The sequence below is a fragment of the Scyliorhinus canicula genome, chromosome 20 (genome assembly GCF_902713615.1).
Source record: "Scyliorhinus canicula chromosome 20, sScyCan1.1, whole genome shotgun sequence".
NCBI lineage: Eukaryota > Metazoa > Chordata > Chondrichthyes > Carcharhiniformes > Scyliorhinidae > Scyliorhinus > Scyliorhinus canicula.
The window spans coordinates 651,951-677,645 of record NC_052165.1 but is presented as its reverse complement, the minus strand read 5'-3'; the positions used below and the strand labels follow the sequence as shown (position 1 = coordinate 677,645).

The window sequence follows — 25,695 nt, the reverse complement described above, 5'->3', positions numbered from 1 at the left end:
GGGCGGGGCTTGTAATGGTGGGCGGGACCGGTGTCCGGGGACGGTGTCCGGTGGGCGGGGGCCGGTGGGCGGGGCCGGGGGCCGGTGTCCGGGGACGGTGTCCGGTGGGCGGGGCCGGTGGGCGGGGACGGTGTCCGGTGGGCGGGGCCGAGCGCAGGATGATGCGGGAGCGCGGGTTGGTTTTCTGAGGTGAGGCTGTGGCGGCCGGAGCGGGGCCCCGGGGTGAGTGGGGCCGGGGCCCAGGGTGGGAGCAGGGTGGCCGGGCAGTGAGCGGGAGCGAGGCCGGGGTCGGGGAGCCGGTGAATGGCGCCATCGGACTGGCGGCGGGAGTCCGGCTGCAGCTGCGCAGTGGGGCCGGTGGGCCTGAAGCCTCCGGACTTCCTCCAAACTCCCATTGGCTGCTCAGCCCCCCCCCCCCCCGAGCGCCCCCCCCCCCCGAGCGCCCCCCCCCCCCCGAGCGCCCCCCCCCCCGAGCGCCCCCCCCCCCCCGCGCGCCCCCCCCCCCCCGAGCGCCCCCCCCCCGAGCGCGCCCCCCCCCCCCGAGTGCGCCCCCCCCCCCGAGCGCCCCCGCCCCCCCGGAGTGCCCCCGCCCCCCCATCGGAGTGCCCCCCCCCCCCGAGCGCCCCTGCCCCCCCATCGGAGTGCCCCCCTCCCGCAGTGCGCCCCCCCCCCCCCGGAGCGCCCCCCCCCGGGAGCGCCCCCCCCGGGAGCGCCCCCGCCCCCCCCCCCCCCGAGTGCGCACCCCCCCCCCCCCGGAGCGTCCCCCCCCCCCCCCCCCGGAGCCCCCCCCCCGGAGTGCTCCCCCCCCCCCCCCCCCGGAGCGTCCCCCCCCCCCCCCCCGGAGTGTCCCCCCCCCCCCCCCGGAGCACCCCCCCCCGAGTGCATCCCCCCCCGGAGCGCCACCTCCCCCCCCCCCCCCCCGGAGTGCCAGCACACCCACCCACCCACCCCCCCCCCCCCCCCCCCGAGCCTGTTCGGGTACACAAGAGGGAGAATTTAGAATGTCCAATTCACCTAACAGCACGTCTTTCAGGACTGTGGGAGGAAACCGAAGCGCCCGGAGGAAACCCACGCAGACACGGGGGGAACGTGCAGACTCCGAACAGACAGTGACCGAAGCCGGGAATTGAACCTGGGAACCCTGGATCTGTCAAGCAACAGTGCTAACTACTGCTGCAGTACTGCCCATCCAGTGTGGAACACATCAGCTGGGAGGTCGGAGAATCCCCAGGGGGTGGGCGCGATTTGACACCAGCTTCCCGATTCTCAGGTGGTCAGGGGCCGTTGAAACCCCTGGGGGCCGGCGCAGAGAAGGGAACTCCCGCACATGTGGGGAATCACGACAGCTGTAGCACACATGCGCAAACTACCACTGGCCGTTCCGCGCCGGCTGGAGCTGCGGGGACCACTACGCCACCGACCTAGCTCCCTAGGAAAGGGAGCATTCCCCATTATCGGGGACCGTAGACACTGGAGTGGTTGTCGCCGCTTTTCGCGCTGGCATGGGGACATAGTCCCATTATTGGAGACTCCCGCCCATCCAGTGTGGAACATGAATCACAATTACTGTTGGCAATCAGAAAACTGCAATTGTGATTCCTGAGGATTAACTTTTTACATAGATAGAATTTACAGTGCAGAAGGAGGCCATTTGGCCCATCGAATCTGCACCGGCTCTTGGAAAGAGCACCCTACCCCCTACCTAAGGTCAACACCCCCACCTTATCCCCATAACTCAGTAACCCCACCTAACACTAAGGGCAATTTTGGACACTAAGGGCAATTTAGCATGGCCAAACCACCTAACCCGCACATCTTTGGACTGTGGGAGGAAACCGGAGGAAACCCACGCACACACTGGGAGGATGTGCAGACTCCGCACAGACAGTGACCCAAGCCGGAATCGAACCTGGGACCCTGGAGCTGTGAAGCGATTGTGCTATCCACAATGCTACCATGCTGCCCATAAACTTGATTACCGTTGCCTTTTCTTTATTCTAGTTTTCTCCAACATCAAATTGAAATGATGCCGAAATACTTCACTGAAGGACAGGTGTACAGTATTCCAATCATCCAGCCAGACCTGCGACGTGAGGAAGCCATTCACCAGATCAGCGATGTCCTTCAGTATCTCCAGAAAATCTCCACTGATGTTTTCACCAGGTATGAACCATAAATAACATCAATATTGAGTAAATAAAAGCAAATTACTGCTGATGCTGGAATCTGAAACAAAACCAGAAAATACTGGACAATCTCAGCAGCTCTGACAGCATCTGTGGAGAAAAAAGGGAGCTAACATTTTGAGTCTGGATGGCTTTGACAAAGAGTCAAAACGTTAGCTCCCTTCTCTCTCCACAGATGCTGTCAGACCTGCTGGGATTTTCCAGTATTTTCTGTTTTTGTTGTGGGTATTGTTTACCCAGGTTTACTCAATGTGTGTTACTGAACAATGGGGTTACTTTACTGACGGGATTATTTGTGTTTTTTGAGGTGCTGGGTACTGTGTTTGTGTCACTTGCAAGAACAAGTTAACAAAGAGAATTCCACCAACTGTTTTCACTTGCTAGTTTGTGTGGGCTTTTCTATTTCAAAAGGAAGTAGAATACTTTGAAAGGGAAAGTTATTAGTATAGTCTTCACATTAAATAACATGCACTCAATATAGTGCCTTTTATAAAATAAAATGTCTTGCGGCATGTCATAGCGGGGGAATGAATAGCAAACAGTAAAAGAGGAAGTAACCAAAATGATGGGTTTGAGGAGACTTTTAAAAGCCAAGAAAGAAGTAGAAAGTAAGATGGCTTTATGGAAGGAGTTCCAGAGAGAGGGACAGAGATTAGTTTAGATGTACCTGTGCAAAGGGTGCAGAATGTGCCAAAAGCAGCAGTGGAGCCTGATTTTATCAGGATGAGAAGAGGGAGAAAATGTTATTGAGGGTTGTAACTGAAATGATTGGGATTTGTCTGTTGATACTGAGATTACCTGGGTGGATTGCAATGATTATCGTTCTCAATCCAAATCTCTGAGAGAGGGAGGGGTAAGGCCATAGTGAATGGCGATTAATGAATTGGTTGTGTTGGGGAAGCACATACAAGTTGATGTCAGTGGGAAATATAAGTTCATGGCAAAGTATGGTTTCATTTTAGGTTATGAAAAATGGTGTTCAGGAGGCCAGCAAGAGGATGTCAAATTCAATTTGGAGATAATGGAAGCACAGAGGAGGATTGAATGAGAGTAGTGAATTAGTGTGGGATTTCCTGCAGTGCCCTTTAAATGCTCGAGTACATTGCCCAGAACCTGTATGATAGTGTAACTCGGATGTAACAATATCGCTCCCCACCTCCATCATTTCCTCCTATCTTGCTGAACCATCACTGCATCAAGCCTGCATCCGCTCCAAGTGTAACTTTGTTTTAGTTCATTCTCTCATCTCTTTACAACTTCAATGTGCTGTTGTAGTCTCTTCTTTGGTCTTCAAATAATACCGTCTATTTTTGTACCATTTACCAATTCCACTCTGTCCTTCAAATTGTTAACGTACAGAATGGCCCCCAGAACTAACCCCTGTGGAAAGCCTGCTCACCACTTACAAACACTTGTAACCCTGAGCCTTGCTCTGTTTCTTCCCTTCTAACCAATTATGACCCCTGTTTCTATCCTCCGCTTAATTCCATACATCCTAACTGAGTAGTGGCAAATATATTTTTATGCTGGTGTTTCATCATTTAGAATAAATCTTAACACCAGGATGCCTTGTTTCAGGGTTTCTCAGAACGTGGCGAAGAACCAAACTCGCTTGCAGTCCATCAACGACCGGATCAATTTGGCACAAGCTAAGATCAAGACCATCAAAGGCAGCAAAAAAGCCACGAAAGTAAGGGCTAATTTTCCCGGGTTTTCATTTGTGTTCAATTCTGAACTGCATTTCTGCATGGAATAGAGAATTGTCAATTCAGAAAAACATTGTGTTGCTGTCCCTCTTTGCACAATTTGAAGTTAATGATGTGACTTTTTCAATGCCAAATGCTAACGAATTGCACTTCCAGTTTCCTCTGAGGAATTTTTCACATTTTGGTCAAAAACGAACCTTTTGTACACTAAATCTCCTTGACAGTTTGTCTGTAACAACACAAACAATTTAGAAAGATCTTCCAATTAATCATAATTCCGTTTTATTTCCTTTGTTACTCTCTGAGGTGTAATTGTGAATGGTGTTAGAATCTGAAATGATTGCTGTCATAGCATCTAGGTGGGGTCAGTTGTCCGCTTCATTATCTCCATGATAGTATTCACCTCAAATATCAATGCAGTGACAGCCAACTGTCTTATAAGATGATGATTTACACCATGGTACTCAAATATCACAGTACGATAAGGAGCATCAAACCTATTGTAAATTAAATGTATGAATGTGAGCACGTTTTTTTTTCTGTGTAGTATATCTTCCTCTGCCATGTTTTTATCCAGTGGAATAAAAGGGATTGCAAAATGACACCAGTAGACAATCGTTAGAACTAAGGCACAAACATAACTAGATCACAATGTTAACCAAGGCAACTAGGAAAAGAGTGGGAACTTTAGAAATTGGTGAGAGTCAGACTTCAGGATAGCCTTTTGCAACAACATATCTTGGGACTAACACTGGGGGATGTAATATTAGATTTGATATTGGGCAATGAGCCAGATTTAGCGAGCAGCCTAATGCTACATGAACATTTATCTAAGAGAGGCCATAGCACGTTTGATTTTTGTGTTGTGTTTGACCAGGAGAAATGCGAATATGGTACTAATATTTCTAGATTTGGGTAATGGGATGAGACCGAGAGTGTTCACTATAAACTGGTAAATGTGTGAATGGGTAAAGAGATCAGTAGGTGTCCAAGAAATAATGTAATTAATTAAAATAATTAAGTTGAGGGTCAAAAGCTCTATTTGTCAAAAAAAGTAATGAACGCGCTAGTGGTAAGGGACAGCATAAAACTAAAAAAGAAGTTATTCGTGATTTGGCAAATGGAAAGATTATAAAGAGTTGCAAAGAGTGACAAAACCGCTGGTGGGAGCTACACAAATGCAGAGTGAAATTAAACTTGCAAGGGCTACCAAAAGCAGCACAAACATTTCAGGGTATTTTAGGAAAAAGAGTGATTAAGAGCTCTTGTAGACTGGCAATTTTGTTAATATTACAATGAGCTTATTAATTTTGCACCCGTATTTATTTATAAGGACATTACCCAAATCTAGAAGTATTAGTATCATTTGAGGACAAGATCATTTTTGGGGGGGAAACCCAATGTACTGATATTGAATCTGAAATGAATCTTCCCAAAATTAGCATAAGCAAATTAACATTAATGAAGAAATTAATGGCAGTAAGAAATAATAATTGTGAGGTCACCAATTTTGGACCTACAAAAAGATCAGAGTACTTTTTAAATGGTGAAAAACATTAGAAGTCCAAAAAGACTTGAAGGTCCAATGCATAAATCGTTAAAATGTTTAGAATTTGCCCATAACTAGCAAAAACGGCTAATGGAATGTTAGTTTTTATTTTATTACAATCCTAGACCAGACCCTACAGTGTTTAGGAATCAGGACCAAAACGCCAATGTCTTCGTTTATTTGTAAAACTGTGGAAAGAATGGAGTAATTGCATAAAAAAATAGGGTGTGGTTGTTTTTCAAACAAAATTTTATTATGAACAAGATATTACATTTTTTAACTTCACACCTGAAACGAACAGCTTACAATTACCCCTTAAATGCTACTACTCAGTTTCCTATTAGACAGCAAGAAAATAAATATGCAGATTTCAATCTCTTACTAGTGGGAGAATTATGGACCCAGCATCAGGCAGATCAGAATTCAACTCTTCTCTGCAAAGTTTTCTCCAAAAAACTGATTCTCTAAAGCTGTTCAAAATGTCTCTCTGCATTCCTTGTCTCCTCCCAGCAATGACCTCATCTCTCCAAGCTGAAAAACAAATGACCTCTGCAGGCTGCAAAGCACATTAAAACCACAGTCCGTCAGCCCAGACTGAAAAACACATGCCTTTGTCAATTTCACCTTCTGGCTGCTAAAAGCACCCAGGCCCTACAAAACAAAATGATTTTTAAATGAACATGACCACTGCAGTCAAACACGCTCTAACCCCAGGCTTTTAACCATTAAATTGCCCAATACTTAGAATCCAATATTCCTAAAGTGTCCCAGTCATCACAATATCTAGAGATCTATAATACAAGGGAGAGTCGTTTTCCAGCCAAACAAAACTGGCTAAATAACAACTGGAGTCCCATAAACAGTTCTGGGGACCACACCTTAGGAAGGATATATGGCCTTGGAGGGATTTACCAGAATGATACTTGATCGCTAAGAGCTAGTTCCTGTAATTTAGAAGGCAAAGTTATGGGTGGATGGATACTATTTCAGCTGGCTGGGGAATCTAGGACTAGGGAACACGGGCTAAAAATTCCAGCCAGATTTTCAGGAGTGAAATTAGGAAACACATGCAAAATATGACTGATCTGTGATGTAACTCTATATCCACCTTTCCCCATACATCTTCCATAAATGGCAACTGATGCTGGATCAATTCATTTCAAATCTAAGATTGGTAAATGTGTTAACCAAACATATTCGGGGAAATTAGGAAATAGGGGAATGGAACTAAGTCACGTCAGCCACAAATGGTGGAAAATGCCCGAGGGAAGTTAAACGGTCAACTCTTTCTGATAAGTGAAATCCTAAGTACATCTTCAGCACGCAAGACCATTAAGTGCCAGGTGTGGTTTACATTTTATGGTCCTTTGTGCATCCAGTTTTAGGTCACAGTTGTGGTGAAATGGTGAGTGTGTGTCTTCAGGATGGCTGGGTGCACAACTGTAAAGTCACCTTAGTCAATGTGGAAATGAGGCTCTTTGACATTACCTTGTTAATACTAACCTAATAATAGGTTTCATGTGCCTCTTGTTCTATTGTGCTCTGCAGGTATTTTCCAGTGCAAAGTACCCTGCACCTGATAGACTTCAGGATTATGTTTCCATTTTCACTGAGGTAGATGACCCTGCTTTACAGAAACGTCCACGCTACAAGATTCACAGCAAGCTGAAGCCACTGGATGACAAGGCTGTGCAGGTATATAATAATAATAATCTTTATTAGTGTCACACATAAGCTAACATTAACACTGCAATGAAGTTACTGTGAAAATCCCCTAGTCGCCACATTCCGATACCTATTCGGGTCCACGGAGGGAGAATTCAGAATGTCCAATTCACCTAACAGCACGTCTTTTGGGTCTTGTGGGAGGAAACCGGAGCACCCGGAGGAAACCCACGCAGGCACGGGGTGAACGTGCAGACTCCACACAGTAAGTGGGAATCGAACCCGGGTCCCTGGCGCTATGAAACAACTGGGCTAACCACTGTGCTACCGTGTGTGTCATAATCCACAGCAACACTCTTGTCAATTGTGACATTTTAATGAAACAAAATATAAGCTAGCAATTTGCTCCTCCATTTTTGTGCCATGCCGATGATTCTTGTTACTTGCTGTTTAAATATAAAAAGCTGTGCAGATAAACGTGAAAGAACTAGAAAAATCAATGGTTCTGATTAATACACTACGCGTATCAATCTGTTTACACAGTGGATTACTTATTTACAGTGTTAAGGTGAATCAGACTAGGAAACTAACAAAACAGTATGCAATTCATTCTGCAATTCTCCCAGCTAGATTTTGTCTTCAGAGTCTTTCAGAACGATCTTTACACTGGAGTTCCACTCCTTTCCCTCACCAAGTACAGGAGCAATACACATCTGGCTTCTACTTTATTCCTTAAACGGAATCTTGTTCTGGAAAAATGTGTTTTGCACTCTTCCTGAACAGAAAGGACAGCAGGTTTTTTTATTTGTTTTTGGGATGTGGGTGTCGCTTGGCCAGCATTTGTTGCCCATCCCTAATTGCCTTTGAACTGAATCAATCACATTGCTGTGGGTCTGGAGTCACATGTAGGCCAGACCAGGTAAGGACGGCAGATTTCCTTCCCTAACGGACATTAGTGAACCAGATGGGTTTTTACAACAATCAACCATTTTTCATGGTCATCATTAGACTTTAATTCCAGATTTTTATTGAATTTAAATTCCACCACCTGCCCTGGTGGGATTGGAACCTGGGACACCAGACGCTGGGTCTCTGGATTACTAGACCAGTGACAATACCACTCCGCCATCGCCTCCCCACTGGTCCACATATGGTCACCTTGTGTATAGTAGTACAGTAGTGTGAAGAGCACATTCCATCACTTTATATTTTGAATATACAGTAAGTACATGCACAGACCACAGGGAGTGGTTGCTCATTTTTTCCTTGTACATAAGCAATAGTCCTAATCACCTGTGCCCATCTGTCCCTCCATTCTCTTTCCTACATTCTGTTTCTCCACATTCCTTCAATCACCGATTCTTTTTTTAAAAATATTTTTATTAAGGCATTTATAAATTTTTAACACCAACTTTCAAGAGGAAAAACAACAAAGTAAATAACCCCCACCACACCCAGCCAAAGTGGCTTACATACACAGATCCCCAGTCCCCCTCTCCCACTAACTGTTCCTGCCTCAACTAACCCCCTCCCTTTACCCCCCCCCCCCCCTTTTGTATCTGCTGATAGCTTAATTTTCCCCAAAGAAGTCGATAAACGGCTGCCGCCTCCGGGCGAATCCTGATGCGACACTCTTGACCTTCTGAAGCCTGAGAAACCCGGCCATGTTACTGACCTATACCCCTGATTCCAGGGGCTCCAAGTCCCTCCACACCAATAAGATCCGTCTCCGGGCTACCAGGGAGGCAAAGGCCAACACATCAGCCTCTCTCACCCCCTGGCCTCCCGGGTCTTCTGACACACCAAACACCGTCACCTCTAGACTCGGAACCACCCGTAACTTCAGTACCGTGGTCATGAAATCGGCAAATCCCGGCCAAAATCCCCTCAGCCTCGGACATGCCCAAAACATGTGGACATGATTTGCGGGCCCTTCCGCACATCGCCACACCTATCTTCCATCCCTTCAAAGAACCTGCTCATATGGGCCACAATCATATGCGCCCTGTGGTGGACCACGGTGAATTGTATCAGGCTGAGCCTGGCACATGACGAGGACACGTTAACCCTACTCGAGGCATCCTCCCACAGTCCTGCCTCTAACTCCTTGCCCAACTCTTCCTCCCATTTTCACTTCACCTCCCCTATCGGGGCTCCCTCCCATTCCATGAGCATTTTATAAATTTCCGAGACCTTCCCCTCCCCCACTTGTTTTCGACACTACCTTGTCCTGTATCCCTTGGGGTGGTAGGAGCAGAAAGGTCGAAACCTGCCTCCGTGCAAAGTCCCTCACCTACAGGTACCAGAACCCATTCCCTCCGGGCAGCTCAAATACCTCCTCCAAATCCTCCAGCAGGGAAATCTGCCATCAATAAACAGGTCTCCTAACCGCTCAATCCCAACTCGCTGCCACCTCCCAAACCCCCCCCCCCCCCCCCCCCCATTCAGCCCCCCGGTGCAAACCGGGGATTTCCACAAATGGGTGTCTTCACCAACTCTCCCTCCACCCCCATATGCTTCCGCCACTGTCCCAACACCCTCAAAGCCGCCACCACCACCGGGCTTGTGGAGTACTGAGCTGGCGAGAACAGCAGAGGTGCCATTACCAGTGCCCTTAAACTTGTGCTCCTACATGATGCCACCTCCACCCGCTCCCACACTCACTCCTCCCCCACTACCTACTTCCTGATCATTGCTCTGTTCGCCGCCCAATAGTAGTTCCTAAAATTCGGTAGGGCCAGCTCCCCGCCCCCTCTCTCGACCCCGCTCCAGCAGCAGCTTCTTTACCTGCAGAATTTTAACTGCCCATACGAACCCAGAGATAACCGTGTTCACCCTTTTTTAAAAAAAACCAATTCTTTGGGATAAAAATAGGCAGGCACTGAAATACAAACAAAATCCTTGGGAGGACCGTCATCTTTACCATCTGCACCCTCCCCGCTAGTAACAACGGGAGCATATCCCACTTTCGAATGTCCTCCTTAATCTGCTCCACTAACCGAGCCAAGTTCAGCGTGTATAGCTGCTCCCATTCCCGCGCCACCTGGATACCCAAATACCGAAAGCTCCCTCCCACCACTTTGAACGGCATCTCCCCCAATCTCCTCTCCTGCCCCCTCGCCTGAATCGCAAAGACCTCGCTTTTGCCACTATTCAATTTGTACACCGAAAACCGGCCGAATTCCCCTAGAATCAATCACCTATTCTTGATTGGTCTCTGTGTCAATCACTAACTCCAGTACTATATTTTTGAGATGTTTGTTTTAATACTGTCGAGACTATTATTTCCAACATATATCTCATCTCAGCTGCATGTCAGTGAAGTCTTGATGAGTTAGAGCTAGAAGGAGAAATATTTAGTGAAGTTGCTGATCACTGTCCAGTGTTCACTGAACTGCAAGATGAAGGTCAGGTGCATGGGCTGTACTCTTGATTTCCTCCGCACAAGTTTAAGGGTTATGGTGTTCGGGCCGGAAAGTGGAGCTGAGTCCACAAAAGATCAGCCATGATCTAATTGAATGGCGGAGCAGGCTCGAGGGGCCAGATGGCCTACTCCTGCTCCTAGTTCTTATGTTCTTATGCTGAAATTCATTGGGATGACTCCCCATGAAAGGCCGGGAACGTTGCTCATGGACCTCCTTCTCAGACATTAGGCATCTGTCTCATCAATCAAGTAAGATAAACAAAAGGGAAAATGTTGGAAAATCTCAGCAAGTCTGGCAGCATCTGTAGGGAGAGAAAAGAGCTAACGCTTAGAGTCCGATAACTCTTTGTCAAAGCTAACAGACAGAGAGAGTGGTAAAAAGTAAGATAAACATCTGGATGCCAATCTCATTACAGCAAACATTTCAGGCTGAGTTTGCAGACTGAACTAATAGATACTTTTTATTTGCCTTCAGGACAAGACAAAGGATTATTATCACGTGTGTTTGAATATTAAATCGCGAGAGGAGAATGAGACAGAGGAAGGTTTGGGAAGCCTTCCTCGAAATACCACCTCCATCAGTTCTCTGCTCCTTTTCAACACCACTGAGAACCCGTAGGTGTCGTTTACCTGATTAAGCGAACGGGAATCATTTTATATAGAACATTACAGCGCAGTACAGGCCCTTCGACCCTCGATGTTGCACCGACCTGTGAAACCCCTCTAAAGCCCATCTACACTATTCCCTTATCATCCACCTGTTTATCCAATGACCATTTAAATGCTCTTTAATGTTGGCGAGTCCACTACTGTTGCAGGCAGGGCATTCCACGCCCGTACTACTCTCTAGTAAAGAACCTACCTCTGACATCTGTCCTATATCTATCTCCCTCAATTTAAAGCTATGTTCCCTCGTGCTAGCCATCACCATCCGAGGAAAAAGGCTCTCACTGTCCACTCTATCTAATCCTCTGATCATCTTGTATGCCTCAATTAAGTCACCTCTTAAGGCTGTTTTCCTTAGAGAGAAGGTTAAGTCCCTCAAACTTTCTTCATAAGATCGTTCCTCAACCTTTCCTCATAAGATCTTCCCTCCACACCAGGCAACATCCTGGTAAATCTCCACTGCACCCTTTCCAATGCTTCCATATCCTTCCTATAATGCGGCGACCAGAACTGCACGCAATACTCCAAACGCTGCCGCACCAGAGTTTTGTACAGCTGCAACATGACCTCATGGCTCTGAAATTCAATCCCTCTACCAATAAAAGCTAACGCACCGTACGCCTTCTTAACAACCCTCTCAACCTGGGTGGCAATTTTCAGGGATCTATGTACGTGGACACCGAGATCTCTCTGCTCATCCACACTACCAAGAATCTTACCATTAGCCCAGTACTCTGTATTCCTGTTACTCATTCCAAAATGAATCACCTCACACTTTTCTGCATTAAACTCCATTTGCCACCTCTCAGCCCAGCTCTGCAGCTTATCTATGTCCCTCTGTAACCTGCAACATCCTTCTGCACTGTCCACAACTCCACCGACTTTAGTGTCATCTGCAAATTTACTCACCCATCCTTCTACGCCCTCCTCCAGGTCATTTATAAAAATGACAAACAGCAGTGGCCCCAAAACAGATCCTTGTGGTACACCACTAGTAATTGAACTCCAGGCTGAACATTTCCCATCAACCACCACCCTCTGTCTTACAGCGAGCCAATTTCTGATCCAAACCGCTAAATCACCCTGAATCCCCAGCCTCCGTATTTTCTGCAATAGCCTACCATGGGGAACCTTATCAAACGCTTTACTGAAATACATATACACCACATCAACTGCTCTACCCTCGTCCACCTGTTTGGTCACCTTCCCAAAGAACTCAATAAGGTTTGTGAGGCACGACCTACCCTTCACAAAACCGTGTTGACTATCCCTAATTAAATTATTCCTTTCTAGATGATTATACATCCTATCTCTTATAAACCTTTGTTCGTATTGTATATTTGTTCCATGTGTTGGTTTTACATCAACATACTAACTGCCATTGTTCATGTTGTTCATAACATTCATAGGTGACATTCATCGAAAACAATTAAACATTGACTTGTAGCAGCAATTGCAGAACGGCACGTTGGCACAGTGATTAGCACTGCTGCCTCACAGCGCCAGGAATCCGGGTCTAATTCCAGCCTCGGATGACTGATTGCGTGGAGTTTCCACGTGCTCCCCGTGTCTGCGTGGATTTCTGCGTGGATTTCCTCCAGGTGATCCAGTTTCCTCCCACAGTCCAAAGATTTGCAGGTTAGGTGGATTGGCCATGCTAAATTGTCCCTTAGTTAGAAAAGGTTAGGTGGGGTTACTGGGTCCTGGGGATAGGGTGGGAAGTGGGCCTAGGTAGGGGGCTCTTTCAGAAGGTCAGTGCAGACTCGCTTGGCCAAATGGCCTCCTTCTGCACTGTCGGGATTCTATGATTCCATGAACACCCTGCCGTTTATTCAGGAAAAGAACATTTCTGGTGTGTGTGCAGATCTGTGTATGAATCTTGGAATACCCAATTTATTTTTTCCCAATTAAGGGACAATTTAGCGTGGCCAATCCATCTAACCTGCACGTCTTTGGGTTGTCGGGGTGAGAGCTACGCAGACATGGGAAGAATGTGTAAACTCCGCACGGACAGTGACCCAGGGCTGGAATCGAACCCAGGTTCTCAGTGCCGCAGTCCCAGTGCTAACCACTACGCCACGTGTGTCAATATTTTGACACTATTAGCAAATGATAAATGTTAAGGTCTGAGAAGATCATGACATAAGAAATAGGAGCAGGAAAGACCATATGTTGGAAAAATTAGTTTTATAGTATATTTATGAAGATTATCGTGAAAGAAGTGTTGTGGCTGGATTTGTAGTTTGCTTTAGAGGAATTTAGTTTTGTTTTCTGTTCTTTAGAATAGATCGTGTTCTACTCTTTCATCCTGCAGGTATAAGAAGTATGTTCTGTTGGATCCATTAGCTGGAGCTGTGACAAAAATTCACATTGCACTGGAGACTGAGAAAGACGAGAAACCATTTGATGCTCCCCTCTCAATCACCAAGCGGGGGCAACTAGAGAGACAGGTAATTGTGGAGGGTTGAATCGTTGACGTCTGGGACGCTCATCTTCCATCCGCTCGGTTAATGATGGATATGCAAAATGCTACTGTGGAAGTGCCTTGGGAACAGCTCCAATTAAAGATTATTGTGCACTTACCTTCCACCAGCCATCCTCTGCAGACTATCCCATTGGGCGTGAAAAGATGTCCATGTGTTTTTATCAATAATTAAAACTACACATTGCCTCATTCATTTAACAGAAGGGAGTGAGAATGATCTGGTTAATTTCGGCAAGGCCTATATGCCATAGAGTCATGCGTAACAAAGTTACATTGCGTTTTTATAGTTAAATGTTGCTCACTGACCAGTGCTGTACGTGCAGTTACATTGTCAATATCCAGCTGCTTGGCTTTGCATTGAAAGTTTTGCCTTTGCTCTGTTGGCTTGTAATTGGCAGATTTATTTCCTTTCACTTTTAATGTACTTTGAACAAGAGGGAACACATTCAGTTGGTGTTAATGGTGAAAACTGAACTCTAACCTTTGGTCAATCTTGGAACGTGAGCTAAGCCAATTAAGCGCCCTTTCTGTTTCATTGAGCTGGTCATGGATTTAACATTTTGGAAGGAAAATATAATCCCAAATGCTTTTCTAGGATATAAATTTGATCTGATGTCAAACCTACAGAGAACCAGATGATGTATTTTGTTTGCAAGCTAACTGCAAGCTAGCTGAAACTCAACAGGAAACCATTCTTACAATATCTGCTTCTCACTATTGCTGCAGAGTTTTATTTTGAGCTATTTTGTATGGGCTTTTGAACATAATCTTTGTTATTTCAGACAACTGAAAATTATTTCTATGTGCCAGACCTGGGACAGGTCCCAGAGATCGATGTCCCGTCCTATCTGCCTGATCTGCCTGGCATTGCCGATGACCTTATGTACAGTGCTGACCTGGGTCCAGGCATTGCACCCTCTGTGCCAGGAAGTAACATGCCTGAACTGCCCAGTTTCAATACAGAACCAGTTTATGCGAATGGCCCAGGTACAGTACAATGATGTGCATTTACTGCTTTGTGGTTTGAAGAATTAATGTATTCTTCACTCTCGCTTCATATCGCGTCCTCATTGTCCACGGGTTGCTAATGAAGAAGACTCGAAGAACTGCTTTGGCCAATACAGGGATTGAACCTGTGCAGGGAAAGGCAGTAGCTCTACAGCTGGATCCATCTTGATTCAGCTGCATTGTGATCGCCCCCATTCAGCTGGTCTTGTTGTAAGACAGGGGCAGTATTGAATCATTGCTTTTCTATTCCATCTAAAAGTCCTGATGAAACATGTGAAGTTATACTAGTGATTATAAAAAATGAATCAAAGTACATGGAGCTGGATTCTCCGCTATCTGGCGGGCAGGCCGTACCAGCGCCAAAGAGTGGCGTGAACCATTCCGGCGTCGGGCCGCCCGGAAGGTGTGGAATCCTCCTAGGCCAGCGCTGGAGTGATTGACGCGCACCAACCGGCGCAAAGGGCCTCCGCTGGCTGGCGCGACTTCCAGAACCCAGATCCCAGAACCGCTAGCGTGATTCCTGCGCAGTGGATTTCTTCTCCGCACCGGCCATGGCGGAGCTTTACAGCGGCCGGCGCGGAGGGAAAGAGTGTCCCCACGGCACAGGCCTGCTCGCAGATGGGTGGGCCCCGATTGTGGGGCCAGATCCCCCCACGCACACCCCCCTCCCCCTGAGGTCTCCACAGGCCGCCCGCAGAGCCAGGTCCTGCCGGTACAAACCTTGTATAATTTACGCCGGCAGGACTGGCCGAAAAGCTCAGGATCCTAATGTATCTTATTTACTGGGACAATAATCTCCAAGTTGTTGCAATTTACAGTAAAATGTATTTGGCAAGCGATAACTAATTTCAATAGTGGTTGTGGAATAGCTGTTACTCAAAGTCTGGTACTTTTATGTTCTGCATTTCAGATCAACAGAATCCTTCTCTCCCCCTGCCGCCAATAGCCTACCGTCCTCCAGAACTATTGGCGCCAGTGAGTGTTCCTCCACCTCCACCACCTCCTCCTCCTCCTCCACCTCCAGTTCAGTTACCTCTGAAAACTAATGTTGGCAACGGTCAACCACCAGGTTTGTTGGTAAATGTGTCGACTCTTAACCCTGCCTAAATAATATGTCAATCAACACGTGGATGTTGTATTAAAATACAAAGTGCGAGAAATACTCATCAGGTCAGGCAGCATCTGTGCAGAGAAACAGTTAATGTTTCCTGTTGTTGACCCTTTATCAGAATTAATTCTCTGTACTAACCTTACCTGCTGAGTATTTCCAGCATTTCCTTTCTTTATTTCAGATTGTCCGCACCTGCAGTACTTTTCTTTTGCGTGAAAAAATGATTTGTTATTCTCTTCTCTGATAGTCATGCTTAGAAGCCATTAACATGCTGCTTCTTGTAGAGCAGTGCTGCCATCAGCAGGGGCCGAGTGGGACTGCAGGTCATTACTGGGTGAGATATTCACTGCACCAAGTATAAGGGGTTTGTGCCCAAGTGTCTTGACTGAATTCAAACAAAGAACAAAGAAAAGTACAGCACAGGAACAGACCTTTCGGCCCTCCAAGCCTGCGCCGACCATGCTGCCCGACTAAACTAAAACTTTCTGCACTTCCGGGGTCCTTATCCCTCTATTCCCATCCTATTCATGTATTTGTCCAGATGTCCCTTAAATTCAAAATACGTTCTCTGCTTTTGTGACTTTAAGTCTGATGAACTTAAAGGAATACCAACATTTCCGATGAAACTGGTTTGTTCTAAAGTCCTCCTCCTCTATAGTAAAAAATAAGAATCAAATTCATAGAATCCCCACAGTGCAGATGGAGGCCATTAAGTCTGCACTGGCCCTTGGAAAGAGCACCCACTGAGGCCAACACCTCCATCCTATCCCCATAATCCAGTAACCCAACCTAACCATTTTGGACACTAAGGGCAATTTATCATGGCCAATCCACCTAACCTGCACATCTTTGGACTGTGGGAGGAAACCTACGCGCACACGGGGAGAACGTGCAGACGCCACACAGACAGTGACACAAGCTGGGAATCGAACCCGGGTCCCTGGAGCTGTGATTCTTGGCCACACGACTATTCTTCCTCTTGTACGTTGGCCACAAACAGGTCCCGGAACAGTTGCATGAATGGCTCCCACGTTCTGTGGAAGCCGTCGTCTGACCCTCGGATGGCGAATTTGATTTTCTCCATTTGGAGAGATTCCGAGAGGTCGGACAGCCAGTCTGCAGCTCTGGGCGGTGCTGCTGACCGCCAGTCAAACAGGATTCTACGGCGGGCGATCAGGGAGGCAAAGGCAAGGGCGTCCGCCCTCCTCCCCAGGAATAGATCTGGCTGGTCTGAAACCCTGAAGACCGCCACTATCGGGCATGGCTCCACCCTCACCCCCACCACTTTGGACATAGCCTCGAAGAAGGCTGTCCAGTACTCCACAAATCTGGGGCAAGACCAGAACATGTGGGCGTGGTTGGCCGGGCCTCTTTGGCACCGTTCACATCTGTCCTCCACCTCCGGGAAGAACCTACTCATACGGTTTCTTGTTAAGTGGGCTCTATGTGCCACTTTTAGTTGCGTCAGGCTGAGCCTTGTGGAGGTGGAGTTGACCCTCTGCAGTGCTTCGCTCCAGAGTCCCCACCCTATCTCAATCCACAGGTCATCCTCCCATTTCTTTCTTGTTGCGTCCAGTACGGTGTCGGCCCTTTCTACCAGTCGGTCATACATGTCGCTACAGTTCCCTTTCTCTAGGATACTTGCATCCAGTAGTGTCTGTTGTGGCGGTTGTGGGTACATCCTTGTCTCCTTTCGTAAGAAGATTTTGAGCTGCAGGTACCGTAGCTCGTTACCCCCGGCTAGCCGAAATTTCTCTGTCAGTTCGTCCAGTGTTGCGATCCTGTCGTCCGTGTATAGGTCCCTGACTCAGTGTCCCCCCGTCCTGCCTCCACGTTTTGAAGGTGGCGTCAGTCAGTGCTGGTGTGAACCTATGGTTGTTGCAGATGGGAGCCTTGTCCGACATTTTGGTCAGGCCAAATTGCTGCCGCAGTTGGTTCCAGGATTGGGAGTGCTGCCATGGCGAGGGCCCGGAGGGAGGTCCCCATGCAGGAGGCCTCCTCCGCACGCACCCACTCGGCTTCTGGCTCCTGGATCCTGGATCCATCCACTTACTCGCTCGGCTGTTGCCGCCCAGTGGTAGAATTGTAGGTTCGGGAGGGCTAGCCCCCCCTGGATTTTGTTTTTTGTAGGACCTTCTTTGGGATCCTAGCATTTTTACCCCCTCCCCTCCCCCCATACGAACGGCATGATAAGTTTGTCCAGCGCTTTGAAAAAGGCCTTGGGGATGTAGATCGGAATAGATCTAAACAGGAAGAGGAACCTGGGCAGTATGTTCATTTTGATCGTCTGGACTCTCCCCACGAGGGAGAGTGGGAGTGTGTTCCATCTTTGCAGGTCCTTTTTTACTTCCTCCGTCAGGCTGGTGAGGTTCCATTTGTGGATCCCTTTCCAGTCATGGGCTATTTGGATCCCCAGGTAGCGGAATTTGTGTCGGGCTTGTTTGAACGGCAGCCCCTTTAGTGCTGCCATCCCCCTTGCGGGTGTACTGGGAAGATCTCGCTTTTGCTCATGTTGAGTTTGTAGCCCGAGAAGGCTCCAAACTCTTTCAGGAGTGCGATGATTCCGTCCATGCTGCTTTGTGGGTCCGAGATATAGAGGAGCAGATCATCTGCATAGAGTGAGACTCTGTGCTCTCTGCCTGCCCTTCGGATCCCCCTCCAATTTTTTGCTGCCCTGAGCGCGATTGCTAGCGGTTCGATTGCTAGTGCGAACAGCAGCGGGGACAGTGGGCATCCTTGTCTGGTGCCCCTGTGCAGCTGGAAGTATTGGGAGTTGGTCAGTGCCATTTTGATATTGACAAGAGAATAGCAATTTGAAAAGGAAGTTAAAAGGAGCCAACAGTTATTCCGCACCAGAAGCATCGTAACTTTGTCCAGTCATCTCCACAAATTAATATTTTAACAAACTGGAGATAGGAGCCTCAGCTGTCCCTCTTTTAAAATTATTCTCCTCTGTAACCAAAGAATTTTGAGGCTGGTTGTAATACTCCTCAAATCACAGGCAATCAAATTGGGAGATCTTGCTTATCTGTGGTTCAAATCATAGCATGTGACGTATTATCCACTAGTCATGGATCACTGTTCCTTTAACGTCAGACTTAAACCCCTGGAATTCCTAATTTAGCATTGTGGGAGCACCGTCATTGCAAAAACTGCAGTTGTTTTATAAGACCACCATCTTAAGAGCAACAAAAGATGGACAATAGATTAAAACCGTACATGACCAGTTTTTAAAAAAGTAATTCATAGGATATGTGTGTTACTCGTAAAGCCTGCATTTTTTGCCTATTCCTAATTGCCCTTGCCAAGGTGGTTGTGTGCACACTTTCCCAAATACAGTTTGAGTCATTTCAGAGAACAAAAAATGTCAACCACATTTTATTGGGTTTGGAGTTACATAGGCCAGAGTTCCTTCCCTAAAGGACAGTGCTATACCAGATGGATTGTTACAACAATCCAGTTTAATGGCCAATATCACAGATACTAGCTTTTTATTCCAGATTTTAATTTATTACATTAAAAAATTCCTAGTGACTCTGGTGGGATTTGAATTTGTCTTTATTATTTATCAAGGCCTCTGGATTATTTGTCCAGCAACATAACCATTATTCTACCGTATCCGTTTGTGGAATGTGTTGTTTGTGGAATGAGTATCCACATAATTGGCTTCAAAAAAAGTAATCCATTGGATTGGAAATGCTGTGTTCCTCAGAGATATGCAGAGTAAATTTCAATGGGAATGTGAAATGGACAGCAGCAAATAGGCCACCCATTATGGGAAGGATAATTATCTGACGAGTAAAAACATTGCAGAGTTACAGCGTTAAGGATGGGGAGTGGCACTAGGTGACTTGCTCTTTCGTAGAAATAGCAGATACATATGGGTCAAATGGCCTCTTCCTATTGTCATTCTAAGACTGTAAATATCCACCAATGTTCCCTTCCATTGAAGACTGGTTTTGTGCCCATGGCAAATGATAATATATCTCCATAAACGGGCAGCACGGTAGCATAGTGGTTAGCATAAATGCTTCACAGCTCCAGGGTCCCCGGTTCGATTCCCGGCTGGGTCACTGTCTGTGCGGAGTCTGCACGTCCTCCCCGTGTGTGCGTGGGTTTCCTCCGGATGCTCCGGTTTCCTCCCACAGTCCAAAGATGTGCGGGTTAGGTGGATTGGCCATGCTAAATTGCCCATAGTGTCCTAATAGTAAGGTTAAGGGGGGGGGGGGGGGGGTTGTTGGGTTACGGTATAGGGTGGATGCGTGGGTTTGAGTAGGGTGATCATGGCTCGGCACAACATCGAGGGCCGAAGGGCCTGTTCTGTGCTGTACTGTTCTATCTATCTAAAATGTCTCTCCCATAAAATGTTCCTCCAGCGCCCGGAGGAAAATCACGCAGACATGGGGAGACATGGGCAGACGCCACACAGACAGTGACCCAAGCTGGGAATCGAACCCGGGTCCCTGGAGCTGTGAGGCAGCAATGCTAACCACTGTGCTACCGTGCTTCATATTTTCCCTTGCAAGTGTTTACCCAACAGGAAGGACTGTAATTGTGAAAAGCTCCTTCATTAACTTGTACTTCATTCACTTATTGTCCTTTTCCGAAGATGGCACTGTTCAGGGAGCACCTCAGGAGGTTGTGCAGCCCTCCAATGGAAGAGCCAGTCTACTGGAATCAATCCGCCAGGCTGGTGGAATCGGGAAAGCCAAACTGCGCAACGCAAAGGCCATTAAAATGGAAAAGAAAAAGCAGAAAGAACAGGAACAAGGTATTTTTTTAATGTAACATCCTTTTTGTTTCGGATAATTGACCAGGATTAAATGATGGTGCTTCACAAGGTGGAGAAAACTATGTTACTTTTCAACAGGATTATAGAAACTTTTCAATGTCTTGAACATTCACATTTTCACTTTTTCCCAAATGTTGGCCTTCAAAGGAATCTTTTGTGTCATCTTTAGTTAAACCGTGACCCGAGGGAGGGAGTTTGCCAACACTCCCAAACTTCAGGAATACTGAGCTGATGCCAATCCCTGCTGCCACTTTGGGAAATTAAAGTAAAATAGTTTGCTAGCACTCGCAACTCTGAAGAAAGATCAACAATCTGAAACCTTAACTCTGTTTTTGTTTCTCCACTGAAGCTGTCTGACTTGCTGAATATTTCCAATGTTTTCTGTTTTTATTGCATGTTTGGAAGTTTTTGTCTCACAGTTCTGGTCACCTCATTTTAGGAAGGATGTGGAAGCTTTGGAAAAGGTGCAAAGGAGATTTACCAGGATGTTGCCTGGAATGGAGAGTAGGTCATACGAGGAAAGGTTGAGGGTGCTAGGCCTTTTCTCATTAGAACGGAGAAGAGTGAGGGGCGACTTGATAGAGGTTTATAAGATGATCAGGGGAATAGATAGAGTAGACAGTCAGAGACTTTTTCCCCGGGTGGAACAAACCATTATAAGGGGACATAAATTTAAGGTAAATGGTGGAAGATATAGGGGGGATGTCAGAGGTAGGTTCTTTACCCAGAGAGTAGTGGGGGCATGGAATGCACTGCCTGTGGAAGTAGTTGAATCGGAAACGTTAGGGACCTTCAAGCGGCTATTGGATAGGTACATGGATTATGGTAGAATAATGGAGTGTAGATTAATTTGTTTTTAAGGGCACCACGGTAGCATTGTGGATAGCACAATTGCTTCACAGCTCCAGGGTCCCAGGTTCGATTTCGGCTCGGGTCACTGTCTGTGTGGAGTCTGCACATCCTCCCCGTGTGCGCGTGGGTTTCCTCCGGGTGCTCCGGTTTCCTCCCACAGTCCAAAGATGTGCAGGTTGGGTGGATTGGCCATGATAAATTGCCCTTAGTGTCCAAAATTCTATGATCTATGATTAACCTAGGACAAAAGTTCAGCACAACATCGTGGGCCGAAGGGCCTGTTCTGTGCTGTATTTCTCTATGTTCTAGAGGCTGATGGCTGCAAAACAGCATCATTTGTTGAGAATCTGAATGACAGAATTGTCCCACATGATGAGTTTTTTATTTTCCTCCCTTGTTCTGTTAGTTTGTTAATGGAAATGTGTGTGAACATTTTGATTGGATACCTGTAAAATGTACTCTTTCCTAGTGCCATGAGGCTATTAAAGCTATCTTGTGTGGGCAGGGGAGGAAGTAGCCACCGTGCTGATCTTGACCTGTTTCATGTCTTCTAGGTGCAACAATGAAAGGAGGTGGGGATCTGATGTCTGACCTTTTCAACAAGCTTGCAATGAGGAGAAAAGGTGCGAAAGCCAGTGTTGTCACAGCTTTACAATTGAACAGTGATTGTAGGGTCACTTGATGGCAAATCATGAGTGACATTATGTAAAAGATTGACAGATTATGGGCAGGATTCTCCGTCATGCCAAGCCTGTTTTCTGACACGGCGCGCCCTGCTGGAAGCGGGGTCCTCCGTCCTGGCAGCCGGCCAATGGGATTTCCCATTGTAGCTGCCCCCACACCATCGGGAAATCCACAGGCGCGAGTGCGCTGCCGGTGAAATTGAGGATCCCACGGACGGAGAATCTTGTCCAACATCTTTACTCACTGTTACTTTTCTTTTTTACACCTTACATACAGAATTTATTTTAATAAAGGATTAAGTATGCTCTGCCTTGTCCTAATAATGTGCCCTGGCGTTGACTATAGTAACAACATTTCTGGACTCAACATTTCAGTGCCCCTTCTTGTGAAATTAAAAACGTTTAGTACCAACTTGTGAGCAGGTTTATGCTGCAAACTCAATTGAACTGGTTTGAGAATGATCTAAAATTCACTTCACATGGTCCTCTTGCAAAGCGACTTTATTTTGCTGTAGCTGACAGCACAATGCTGAAACTATGTACAGATTGGTGTCCTGTAACTTGTACTACTTAGAAAATATAATAGCATGTGTTGGCATACCTGCTATAATTCTGTATAATTGACTACATTAAAACTTGTACGTCTGATTTTACAGGTATCTCAGGGAAAGGCCCTCAACAAGGTGAAGGTGGCAGTGGTGGAGGAGCTGCCGATGTTCCTGTACCAAGTGGTGCTTTTGCTCGAATGTCTGATGCCATTCCGCCCCTCCCCCCTCCACAGCAGCAAACCGCTGAAGATGAGGATGAGTGGGACGCGTGAGATTTGCTGCCTGATTTGGCGAAGATGTCTGCAAGTATCTGTTTCCTGTGAAATCTTTAACTTTTCATCCAGTTGTTACGTCTGTCCATCAGCTGAAACTTAGGACTCTGAACAAAAAGGGGAGAGGTGTGTGTCTGTGGCTCTTTCTGCCCAATTGGTTTGTGATGGGAATCGAACAGCTCAGTCCCTGTAAACACAATCACCAGCGCTTTTCATCTTCCTGGAATCCTGTTTAGCTACATAAATAAATTTATAGCTAACAAAAGTCCTCAACAATTAAGCAGTAGAATTTCCATCATAACATTATTTTATGTTCCTTAAGTGGCCTCAGCAGTAACACAAAGACTGATGTCCAGAATGTGTGGTTTGAGCAGAAACTCTGCCTGATCATAAAAGCAATGAAAGTGGCTATTTGTTAAAGCAGCATTTTTCTCTAATGTTTCCTTTTATAATCTTGTTTAAAAGGCTGTGAAATTTTCAGCTCCTCTGTGCAAACATACCTGTGGCTGGATGGCCAATATATGTCCAGATTTCCACCTGTGCTGCTTGACCAGTCTCAGAAAGCAGGTGAGAATGGCCACATTTCCTATCCATAGCTAGAATGAGTGAGGAAAGAAGCCAGTTTGTTTCACACTGATGCTAGGGCACTCGGCATTGCTTTGACGAGCAATTGAATATTAACCCAGATTTCCACAAACGTTAGAGTTTCACAAAATGCTGAAACATTGAAGTTTAAAATTACAATAAGCAAAGCTTAGCTTTATAATATAGAACTTACAGTGAAGGTTTAGACTGCTTGTTAACTGCAAGAGGCAAGGTTTGAAATATAAATGGCTGTTATCAATAATTTGGAAATAACATGGTATCCACACAGCCCCATGCTTGTGCTGGTTTGAAGTATAACAGTGACACTCAAGCGTCTGCTGTGTGAATCGCCAGTTAAATTGGAAGGTAAGCCTGACGAGGTATTGTTCGAACAAATTGTGAAATATCACATAAAGTGCTATCAAAGAACGATCAAATTTGCGTTGAGTGTTGGCAAAGTGCTTTCCTTGAGTTGCACTTTCTGTATAAACAGGGCATTTTCAAATTAGTCACTGTATTGTAAAGGTTGGTTGGCAGATTGTGTGCAGTGAGGAAAATTAATTGCTGCATTGCTACTGTACTTCGAGCATTCCTATGAACAGATTGACCATTTGGGAGAATGATTGCCGTTTGTCTCCCGCCATGTGCCATTTCTCATGAGAAAATTCCCGCTGAGTTTTTGAAATTATTCAATGAGCGACATCAACCCAAAAATTAAATGTGTCCAACTTTTGGAGAGAGCTCGGACGTGAAAATGGCAAAGAAGCTTTTAAACATGGTACATTTTTGCATAGCTCATCAGATTGGGATGTACACATCCTACCATTTTATTAAAGTATGGTTTGCAATTATAGATTGTCCTGTAAACATTCATTGTGGTTAAACATATCTTGATAAATTCCTGCTAAGCTCCTTGCGCAGAAATACTGTCCTCCTGTCATGATCACATCTGCCACTGTATTTCCAGAGCTCCATGGAGTCACTTCATATATTTGCCCAATCTACATTGTAATTCCCTCATTGCACATTTATTAAATTGATTGCACTTTACCAGGAAGCTGATCAGTAACATGGACAACAGTCAAAATTGTGCTCTGCACGTTGTAAAAATGTAAATCTAAATAAAAAAGCTTTACTACTTTCCTATGTTGAATGTAATTATTTCTTTGACCTCTGTGCTAACTTAATAGTGGATGTGTTATATAAATCATTGCTTTAACCTTTCAAAGTTTTTGATTGTTTTCCCGTTCTTTCTCTGCTCCGTAACATTGGTCATCTCCGTAGGGAAGCTAAACCGGAGTCCACAGCTGAAATATATTTCTTTACCTCCATGTTAAAATGCCACTAGCATTCATACACGTGTATTACTGGTCACATTTCAGTGCACTGTGAGAAAAGCTGTGATTTTTTTTTCTCAGCAGGAGGAATTGTTGAAATCAGACTTTCACAGGTAGCTTTGTCTGTCTTCTCTCTCACTGCATTGCAGCCCTTGGCTTAGTGGGCAAGGAAGTTTCCCTCAGATGATCAGATGCATGAATCTGCTTAATGGGGCAGGCCATTCAGCATTTAAACCAGTTCTGCATTCAATCAGATCATGGCTGATTGATACTTCAACTCCATTTGCATCTGGCAGCATCTGTCATAGAATTTACAGTGCAGAAGGAGGCCATTCGGCCCAACGAGTCTGCACCGGCTCTTGGAAAGAGCACACTACCCAAGGTCAACACCTCCACCCTATTCCCATAACCCAGTAACCCCACCCAACACTAAGGGCAATTTTGGACACTAAGAGCAATTTATATTGGCCAATCCACCTAACCACATCTTTGCACTGTGGGAGGAAACCCACGCACACACGGGGAGGGTGTGGAGACTCCGCACAGACAGTGACCCAAGCCGGAATCGAACCTGGGACCCTGGAGCATTTGTGCTATCCACAATGCTACCGTGCGGCCCTGCATGATTTTCCTTTAGTAAATCCATGCTAACTTTGTCTGATTGGTTTAGCACACTGGGCAACGTTTCACTTGTACCTCTTTCAATTTGGTCTACTGCATTCGTTGCTCCCAATGTGGTCTCCTCTATATCGGAAACACCAAATGCAGACTGGGTGATCGCTTTGCTGAGCATCTTCGGTCTCTGCGCATTCAGGACCCTGACCTT

General features: G+C 46.2%; 1 protein-coding gene across 2 annotated transcripts; it reads left to right on the top strand.

The window, feature by feature from the left end:
- The first annotated feature begins 128 nt into the window (after window positions 1–128).
- wash1 (WAS protein family homolog 1) lies at window positions 129–24,675 on the top strand. Of its 2 annotated transcripts, none has more exons than XM_038780441.1 (11): window positions 129–189; window positions 2,002–2,163; window positions 3,765–3,876; window positions 6,990–7,136; window positions 11,006–11,145; window positions 13,511–13,646; window positions 14,464–14,668; window positions 15,600–15,758; window positions 20,410–20,571; window positions 21,999–22,067; window positions 22,784–24,675. In XM_038780441.1, exons 2-11 carry the CDS (start codon window positions 2,024–2,026, stop codon window positions 22,945–22,947), a joined length of 1,434 nt encoding a protein of 477 aa, XP_038636369.1. In that variant the 5' UTR covers window positions 129–189; window positions 2,002–2,023; the 3' UTR covers window positions 22,948–24,675. The 2 variants fall into 2 exon arrangements, with proteins under 2 accessions (XP_038636369.1, XP_038636370.1); XM_038780442.1 differs by having other exon boundaries at window positions 132–222.
- Window positions 24,676–25,695: the final 1,020 nt, after the last annotated feature.

Coding starts and splice junctions, on each gene's coding strand:
- wash1 (XM_038780441.1), top strand. CDS start 2,024: ATGATGCCGAAATACTTCACTGAAGGACAGGTGTACAGTATTCCAATC. Junction 7,137..11,005: donor TGGATGACAAGGCTGTGCAG/GTATATAATAAT, acceptor ATTTGCCTTCAG/GACAAGACAAAGGATTATTA. Junction 13,647..14,463: donor GGGGGCAACTAGAGAGACAG/GTAATTGTGGAG, acceptor TTGTTATTTCAG/ACAACTGAAAATTATTTCTA.